Source organism: Gekko japonicus, unplaced genomic scaffold (genome assembly GCF_001447785.1).
Source record: "Gekko japonicus isolate JY-2015 unplaced genomic scaffold, Gekko_japonicus_V1.1 scaffold2853, whole genome shotgun sequence".
NCBI classification, from domain to species: Eukaryota; Metazoa; Chordata; class Lepidosauria; order Squamata; family Gekkonidae; genus Gekko; species Gekko japonicus.
The window spans coordinates 201,511-211,158 of NW_015171588.1; the positions used below are offsets into that span (position 1 = coordinate 201,511).

Genomic DNA, 9,648 nt, shown 5'->3' on the forward strand with positions numbered 1-9,648 from the left:
GGAGACTGGACAACGCCTCAACCTAAGGTGCTGCTCACACCTGTCCTAGCCAATCCAAAACCCTTTCCTTACCTTGTCTCTAAAGCCCTTCCATTACCCCGGGGACGATCTTTACCTCCCCAAGGTGCCCCTATTTTCCACCACATGGTAAGCATTCACTCATTGGGGCATTTAGACACCACTGGGAGACCCCTTTTCCACGGCCAGATCTGCCCTAGAGCTGGCCAGGGAACAAGGGCAAAGGACTCCGGAACTCAACGGCTAGACCTAGCTCTACCGTCCTCCTTTCCCTCCTCAAGTGTCAAATGCAGATGTTTCAAGCCTATCCCCTGGCCCACCATCGTTCCTTTCTGTTGCTTACCCGGGAACATCACCAGCATCTTTCCAACTCAGTCACTTGCCGGTAACCCCCCCCCCCCCCCCCCCCCGAGGAGTCCTAGCTCTGTCTTGCTGTTGGACTGAAACGAGTTCTACCACGCTCTGTGATCGTAAGAAATTCTCTTAACCACCTAGGACTCACACGCTCTTGCGCTTGCTCTTTAAATCAATGGGTTTCCTCTACATTCCAGGGGAAGCATTTCTTCCCTCAAATACACACCCAGGTGCAGCAATATAAGCACTGGGGACGGAAGTGCGTGGCCCTGCACATCTAATTACAATCTACACACACAGACAGAATCACAGTCGGTGCCCCCCCGCTCGGCGTTCTCAGTCTGAATCGTCGACGGGGGTTTGATCCTACCAACACTGTTCTACACATGTCTGGCCCCTTCCCGGTAGGCCTCATGCAGCCGCAACAGGTGAGGGGCCCAGGCGCCCACGCCAGTCCCCAGAGGAAAAGCGGCGACGTGTTGGGGGGTGTCTCGCCGCTTCACCCCCTCTGGGCATCTTGAGACATGGAGCGAGACAGCGAGCGAGGCAGGCCTGCTTTCCTGAAGTCGGGGCGGCTGGGCTGGACGACGAGCGGCAACTCCTTGGTGATCTCGCCCAGGGGTATTTTGTCGAGGCACACGCCCGTGGAGGACAAGGACTCCACCGACTCGGACGGGGTCAGCGTCAGCTCCCGCTCGGCCTTGCCACTCAGCTTGGCCGGAGAGAAGATGGGCAAAGGCAAGGCCCGCTGGTAGGGCAGGTGGTAGGAGGCCAGGGGTTCACCCAGGAGCCCGAGGCGGAGGATGCCCCACGGAGAACGTTGCACCACGACGCGGGCCTCCTGTTGCTGGTGGTAGGTCTCCTTGCGCCGCCGGTCTACCTCGGACCACAACCAGCTGCAGAGAGGTAAGCAAAGACAGGTAAAATCCCTGCCGGGGTTGCCAGGCTCCAGGTGGCACCTGGAGGTCTCCCACTATTACAATTGTTGTCCAGATAACCAAGATCAGTTCCCCTGTAGAAATGGCTGTGTTGGGAGGTGGACTCTATGGCACGGTACTCTGCTGAGGTCCCTCTCCCTCCCCCTCCCCAACCCCGCCTGACTCCTAACCTGGAGCTGGCAATACTAGTCGCTGGATATGTGCCCCGTCGGGCCCCCCGCCAGCACGGTCAATAGGATTAGATAATCCCCTCTAAGGAACCTGTGCACCTTCTAAGTTTGCTCCCTGCGGGCAAGGATCAGCGATAAGGCACACCTGTCCTGGTTCGGGCCCATATTTCCAGACTCTGTAAACATCTGGATCGATCAGTGACTCTGATCCGCTAAGAGTCCTGACCTTTGCACATCCTGTACCTGTGGGCATGTTAAAGCGAAGAGTAGCTCGTTAATTATTGTACTATGTAAGCATCCTAAGACATCCTCGCTTCAAGTATCTGTTTTCCCCTGTTTCTGTACGTGCAAGCCCCAGCCCCACCTCACGGTGGGTGAGGGGGGCAGAGTGTGTATAAAATAAACTCTTGCTGCCTTGAAAGGCAGGCAGATTTCTCGACCCTCAAGAGAGCTGTCTCGTGTGATTCCTTCAGCTCCCCCTCAAATCAACTGCTTTTGAGAGGCTCTGGCTCAGATGTGGTCATTTTCTGGAATAGTTTCCCTTTAGAAGGGCTTCCCTTATGTTCTTATGTCTACCGTGACCGGGCTTCCTCTCACTTAATTTGCAGACTCCCAGCTGTAGCATCTGACTCACAGCCCTTTCAGCCCCCTTGCCCACCGGATTGAAGCACTACCTGCATCTCTGATCAAGCCTGTGCCAATCTGAGCTTTACTGGAGCCTCCAACTCACCCTTCCTCAGGCCTGGTGCTCAGCGACAGGTCTTTCCATTCCGCCGAGAAGGTTTCCTTCCGCGCCGTGTCCCTCTCGGATACTTGGCAACCCAGTTCAGCTGCAGTCAGGTTTCCGGAGCTGCGTAGGATCACACTCTTGCCGTGCATGGTGAGGTTGGGGGGTTCTGCTGGAGCTGGGAAGTCTGCCTCTTGTCTTCCTTCCGTCTGGTCTCCTGTCCCTTCGGTGGCCGATTTATATAGATTTCCGAGCACCGACTCTGAGAGGCTTGGCATCTGGAGCTATATCGGTCTTGCGGAGTCACTGGTGGAGCATTCTGATATCGGACACCTCTCTTGCATCCCCCCCCCCCCCAGGATATGTTTGTTATTGGAAACTAAATCTGTGACGTGGCCATATTTTTATGCCCTCTCCACTCCGTCCTTCTTGGAAAGAACCAGCAGCTGTCAACAGGTAATTCAATGACATCCTGACTGAAGATCAGAAGGATTTTCTAACTCCAAAGGTGTAATGTTTTGCGACAACTAGACCCTAGAACAGCAAATCCTATCGGAGGAGGAGGAGGAGATTGGATTTATACCCAGCCCTTTGCTACCTGAAGGAGTCTCACAGCGGCTTACAAACTCCTTCCCCTCCCCACAACAGACACCCTGTGAGGAAGGCGGGGCTGAGAGAGCTCTTTCAAGGACTGCTCTTGAGAGAACAGCTCCGAGAGAACTTGTGACTGACCCAAGGTCACACCAGCAGCTGCATGTGGAGGAGTGGGGGAATCAAACCTGGTTCTCCCAGATTAGGGTCCACGCTCCTCACCACTGCACCAAACTGGCTGGGAAATACATGGAGATTTGGGGCAGAGTCTGAAGAGGGTGGGTTTGGGGGGAACTTCAGTGGAGCTGCGGTGGCTCAAGTGGTTAAGACGCTGAACTGCAGGCTGTGGAAGGTCAGTAGTTCAGCAGTTCGAGACCCGGGTGCCGCATGACGGGGTGAGCTCCTGTCTCTAGTTCCAGCTCCTGCCACCCTAGCAGTTCGAAAGCGAGAAATTGCAAGTAGATAAATAGGGACCACTTCGGTGGGAAGGGAACAGCGTCCCGTGCGCCGGCCACACGACCACGGAAACGTCTTCGGACAGCACTGGCTCTTCAGCTTGGAAACGGAGATGAGCACCGCAACCCTAGAGTCGGACTTGACTGGCCTTCGAGCAAGGGGACCTTTACCTTTACAGTGGGCTATAATGCCATAGAGTCCACTTTCCAAAGTGGTAATTTTCGCCAGGTGAACCCATCTCTGTCACCAGGGGATCAGTTGTAATCCCAGGAGATCTCCAGCCACCACCTGGTTGTTGACACCTGTATTGGGATCAGAGCCTGGGAAGGGTGGGTTTGGGGAGGGGAGGCCTTTTCTTCAGGGGAACCAAGCTCTGTTGTGTGGAGAGCCAGTTTGGTGTAGTGGTTAAGTGCGCGGACTCTAATCTGGGAGAACCGGGTTTGATTCCCCACTCCTCCACTTGCACCTGGCTGGATGACTTTGGGCAAGCCGTAGTTCTGATAAGAGCTGTCCTTGAAAAAGAGCAGTTTGTGTCAGAGTTCTCTCAGCCCCACCTACCTCACAGGGTGTCTGTTGTGGGGAGGGGAAGGGAAAGGAGTTTGTAAGCCGCTCTGAGACTCCAAGTGAAGGGCGGGGTATAAATCCAATCTCTTCTCTTCTTCTCTTCTTGTAATCACAGGAGGTCTCCAGTTGACAACTGTAGTGGTAGTTAAGTGCGCTTCTGGGAGAGGAAAGGCTCTTTGCACAGGAGAAAGGGGCTGTCCTTGGCGGAGTGGAGCAGTAGGATACAGCCCATTCTCCATTCTTCATTGGGGAGGGGCTGTGGCTCATTGGCAGAGCCTCTGCTTGGCACGCAGAAGGTCCCCAGTTCAATCCCCGGCATCTCCAGTTAAAAGGATCAAGTAGGAGGTGATGTGAAAGACCTAAGAACATAAGAGAAGCCAATGCCGGATCAGGCCAATGGCCCAACTAGTCCAACATTCTGTCACACAGTGGCCAGAAATACCAGGTACCCTCAGGAGGTCCATCAGTGGGGCCAGGACACTAGAAGCCCTCCCACTGTTGCCCCCCCAAGCACCAAGAAGACAGAGCATCCCTGCCCCCAGACCGAGAGTTCCTATCTATACCTTGTGGCTAATAGCTACCGAGGGACCTCTGCTCCAGATGCTTACCTAATTCCCTCTTGAAGCCGTCCTGCACCCTAAGGATCTTCCCTCCAGCAGAAAAGCCCCTTAAGTTGGAGGCCAGGTAGGACGGAAGGAAGGAAGAGAGTTGGAATTATACCCTGCCCTTCACTCAGAGTCCCAGAGCAGCCTACAAACTCCTTTCCCTTCCCCTCCCCACAACAGACACCCTGGGAGGTAGGTGGCGCTGAGAGAGCTCTCTTGAGAACTGCCCTTGAGAGAACAGCTCCAAAAGAACTTGTGTGAAGGAGTGGGGGAATCAAACCCAGTTCTCCCAGATTAGAGTCCGTGCTCCTAACCACTACACCAAACTGGCTCTCAGGGATCTGAGCAGGGATTTGAACCCATGTCTTCCCCAGCGTGGATGTGGCGCTCTTGGCTGCTACGCTACACCCACTCTAGCATTATATCCAGGGCTCAAAACGGGGCTGCCCTGTGTCTCTTTTGGGAAACATACAGGAACATGGTTTAGGAGAATAAGTGAACCTCTTGGAAATCCAGATCCGAGTCTGCTGCTCTTAACCATGACACCGAGTGGGAAGTTTGGTTCCACGCCAATAAGGTTTTCGTGAAGTGGCGAACAGGATTGCCAGATTCAACGTTTCACCTCCGGGTGCCTCTTTTCAGTGTGCAGCCTCAGCCTTTGGGACCGAGGAGGGAAGCATTCAAGAAGAGCATCTCAGATCACGTGCAGAGTATGTTTGCTGTTTGTTGGAGTATTTGGAGGGTTGCCAACAGTGTTCCCTCTAAGCTGAGTTGGTGTGCGCTAGCTCACAGTTTTTGAGCCTATGGCTCGCACATTTTTGTCTTAGCTCAGGAAGGAGGGCTCCAGAGCCAAACTAATTTATTCAGGAGCCAAATTGCTCGCTCATGCCAGCAGCTCACAAAGTCGATTTTTTGCTCACAAGACTCCACAGCTTGCAGGGAGCATTGGTTGCCAACCTCCTGGTGGGGCCAGGAGACCTCCTAGAATTACAGTTGATCTCCACAGTACAGAGACTTGTTCCCCTGGAGAAAATGGCTGCTTTGGAGGTTGAACTCTCTATGGCATTATACCTTGTGCTGAGGTCCCTCCCCTCCCTAAATCCTGCCCTCCCCAGGCTCCACCTCCCAAACATCCAGGTATGTCCCAATCGGGAGATGGCAGCCCCAGGTATCTGCAACCGATACCCTCACCATGTCCATGAGACCGGAGTTTCTGCAAGTCGACTGCAGCAGCCCCACCATGTCTCACCTGAAGATGTGGTCTTCCTCATCCTTCTCAGGGGTCATTTCCTGTGGGAGCGCACAGGAGCGGAGCTCCTGCAGTAAAGAGCCCAAGGGGCAGGCACATGCAACAAGTCCCACCCCCTGCTCCCAGCAGCCCTCAGTCAGAGCAAGAAGCAGCCAGGTAAGTTGCAGAGCCCCCCCCCACAGCCCCCCGGTCCAAAATAGTCCAGTGGCACCTTTAAGACCAAGTTTTATTCGGGTACCAGCTCTCTCTTTTTCTACGAAATGACCCCTGATCCTTCTTATAAGTCAAGTATTTGCAAATATTTGAGCTCCATCAATTTTGGCCATTCCAGTTCTGAATGGGTAATTCTAGCTCAAGATTTTACTCCGATTTGTTGGTGCATCTTGATTTTTTTGGGGGGGGAGGCCTCGAAACTGAGATTTCATAATATGTCAAAAAAAAAACCTTGGAATGTCAAATGCTGCCGCTTTCAATGACAGGGGGAAGGGGCGTCAAGTCACAGCCAATATATGGCGACCCTGTCGGGTTTTCGAGGCCAGAGACGTTTCCAAGGGGGCTGTCCATTGCCTGCCTCCGTGCCACGACCCTGGTGTTCCTTGGAGGTCCCCCATCCACTTACTAGAGCCGGTTTGGTGTTGTGGTTAAGTGCGCGGACTCTAATCTGGGAGAAACGGGTTGGATTCCCCACTCCTCCACTTGCACCTGGCTGGATGACCTTGGGCAAGCCGTAGTTCTGATAAGAGCTGTTCTTGAAAAAGAGCAGTTTCTGTCAAGAGTTCTCTCAGCCCCACCCACCTCACACGGTGTCTGTTGTGGGGAGGGGAAGGGAGAAGGAGTTTGTAAGCCGGCTCTGAGACTCCTTCAGGTAGTGAAGGGCGGGGTATAAATCCAATCTCTTCTCTTCTTCTCTTCTTTACTAGCCGGGGCCGACCTTGCTCAGCTTCTGAGAGATCGAGCTAGCTTGGGCTATCCAGGCCAGGGGACTTCCACGGTCTATATAAAACGAAACATTTTCTGAATCCTTTACCAAGAGATTAGCACAGGCTTAAAATTCGCAGGCAAACACAAGGGGGGAGGGGTTGCAGTCTGGTATACGTGCTACAACAAAAATACTGCAACAGTGCAAACTATACAATGGATCATATGAAAAATAACAGAAAAATCATTCCATGATGTTTAATCTTATTCTTTTTTCAATCTAGACGTCATAAGATGAATATACACAACGTCATGAAGAAGCGAAGTTCTCCGGAGTAACCGTTTCGTTTCGATATCTCTTTTTCATACACATTACAGTTAGTTCTGCTTCCACATTCTCTTTCCCCTTTCCAAAGGATATCTCTGATATCTCTAATTCCAAAACTGCTAAAGGACAGCTTATAACCGGCACATGGCCTATGTATCAAATCGGGCTGTGTGTATATTCATCTTATGACGTCTAGATTGAAAAAAGAATAAGATTAAACATCATGGAATGATTTTTCTGTTATTTTTCATATGATCCATTGTATAGTTTGCACTGTTGCAGTATTTTTAAAATTCACAAGGGCAGCCAGGAGCTGCTTTCTGGGACCCTCTGAATGTTCAGCTCGAATATTACTGGCACTGGAGCAGGTGTTCCGGGTGTGTGTGTGGGGGGAAGAAGCCGTACAGTGGAAAACCACCGAGGGAAAGATGGAGGGCTCCAGTGATTGGCGAGGGGAGGAAGGGGCTGTGCTGGGGGAGGCCGGGGTGAGGTGTCTGGGGGGTGAAGTCATTGGGAAGAGGATCCCTCCGCCCACTCATCCCTCCCCCTCATGGCCAAGCTAGAAGCTTCTCCTCCCAGACTCAGAGGCAGCCGGTCAAAACTTTGGCCTCACGGGGAGAAAATGTCCTGCCTGCTCCTGAATCATCCCAGGAGGGGAGGTGGGGACAGGAGGAACCTGAGCAGCCTGCTGGGCAAAAAGCCACCAGGGCTTTTGGGGAGGAAGGGGTGGAGAGGCAGTCGCAGAGGGGAGGACACTGACGGCATGGGTCAGACTCCGTGCGAGGGGAGAACCCAGCCAGCATTGCCAAGATCCTGCCGGTACGAGATGAAAGGCAGAGGCCCAGCGATATATGTAAACGAGGGGGGGGGGGAATGCACGTGCACAAATCTAAACACCAAAAATCAATGATCTAATAAATCATATAGATATGCCATATATAGTACTCAGAACAAATTTCCCTATGACACAATAAATGGACAGGGAGGAACTCCCAGTAGTCATGTATGGCTGCGCGAGTTGGAGTATAAGGAAGGCCGTGCACGGAAGAATAGATTCTTTTGAACTATGGTGGTGGAGAAGACTCTTGAGAGTCCCTTGGACTGCAAGGAGATCAAATCAGTCGATCCTAAAAGAAATCAACCCTGACTGTTCCCTGGAAGGCCAGATAATGAAACTGAAGCTCAAATACTAGTTTGGTCACCCAATGAGAAGGGAGCACTCACTGGAGAAGAAGACCCTGATGCCGGGAAAGATTGAAGGTCAAAGAAGACGGGGGCGGCAAAGGATGAGATGGTTAGACAGTGTCATAGATGCAACGAACATGAAGTTGAGCCAACTTCAGAGGACGGCGGAAGACAGGAAGACCTGGCGTGATCTGGTCCATGGGGTCGCAAAGAGTCGGAATCGACTGTGCGACTGAACAACAACAAGGAATTCACAGGTAAAGGTAATCCCAGGTTGACATCAACCAATTTGTAATAATAAATTCAAAAAAGTCCTTGAACTGTAAGGATGTGGCCGTGTCTCTCTGCCAGCCGACTCGACGGACCCCCGGTTATAAATCCGTTTCAATAATTTTTTCAAGAATCATGCTGGGGGGGAGAGGTTCCCTGCAGTGCAGGCTACCAGCAGCAACAGAGGTGGCCAGTGGAATCAAGCCTATCTCTGCTAAAGGCCTGTAGCAGAAGCCGAACCATCAGCTGATAATTAAGAGTTTGCGCATCAAAGACTTTGTCCCACCCTGGGGCAGCTGTTTGGAGCCCTTTAAAGAGAGGGGTATGGAGTGTAGCTGTACCCCATCTTATGGCTTATAACATTTAATACGGGGGTGTTGAACTCATTTGTTATGAGGGCTGGATCGGACATAAATGATACCTTATTGGGCCGGGCCATGTGTGTCATGAAATGTAATGCCAGGTGGCGGAGATATTAACTTTATAAGGGACACAAACACAAATGGGTTTTTTTCTTTACTTAAAATAAAAACATGCTTAAAACATGAGCACTCTTGCAATATTTTGTTTATTTAACCGTGTCTGATAACTGACACCTCTTGCTCTGGATCACTGCATCAAAATGTCTGTGCTGTTGCAATCTTGAGTATGTTGTTCAGGTGTGCATCTGTAAACTGCAAACCTACGATGACGCAGCAGAACTGCAAGAAGAAGCAGAAGACAGCCAGTTCCACTGCGGGCCTGATTTAAGCCCTCCAGGGGCCTCATCCGGCCCCCGGGCCACACGTTTGACACCCCCACTCACTGGAACCCTGCGAGACTAGCCAGGTTGAGAGAACGTGACGATCCTGGTGGGCCGAGGGTCTGATCGAGTATAAGGCCATTTCATGTGTTCATGTGTTCAACTGAAGGCATCATGTCCTCACAGGGTCTTGGCACTTCCTTTCTCTCCTCAATAGGAGGAATCCCAAAGGCGCTGCACCGTCAAGGAGCCAATCTCCTGTGCTCTTCAAGGGCCAAATGTCTCTGCCACCTCAACACTCTGCCGCCTCAGCAATAAATTGTTTCTGGTGCTTTGAAGCTGGTTTTCTAAATGATTTTGGTAAAATCTACCCATCCATCCATCCATCCATCCATCCATCCATCCATCCATCCATCCATCCATCCATCCATCCATCCATCCATCCATCCATCCATCCATCCATCCATCCATCCATCCATCCATCCATCCATCCATCCATCCATCCATCCATCCATCCATCCATCCATCCATCC

General features: G+C 51.9%; 1 protein-coding gene across 1 annotated transcript; it reads right to left on the minus strand.

The window, feature by feature from the left end:
- Nucleotides 1-854: 854 nt before the first annotated feature.
- TCAP (titin-cap) lies at nt 855-2,433 on the minus strand. Its single transcript, XM_015419857.1, has 2 exons — nt 2,211-2,433; nt 855-1,268 (listed from the first exon to the last, which is right to left on the minus strand). The coding sequence occupies exons 1-2, from the start codon at nt 2,357-2,359 to the stop codon at nt 872-874; spliced, it is 546 nt and encodes a 181-aa protein (XP_015275343.1). The 5' UTR covers nt 2,360-2,433; the 3' UTR covers nt 855-871.
- Nucleotides 2,434-9,648: the final 7,215 nt, after the last annotated feature.

What these genes read in the sequence shown, in the direction of transcription:
- TCAP (XM_015419857.1), bottom strand. Translation starts at nt 2,359, where the DNA reads ATGCACGGCAAGAGTGTGATCCTACGCAGCTCCGGAAACCTGACTGCA. An exon ending in AGCACCAGGCCTGAGGAAGG is followed by an intron (nt 1,269 to 2,210) that starts GTGAGTTGGAGG and finishes ACCTCTCTGCAG; the next exon opens with CTGGTTGTGGTCCGAGGTAG.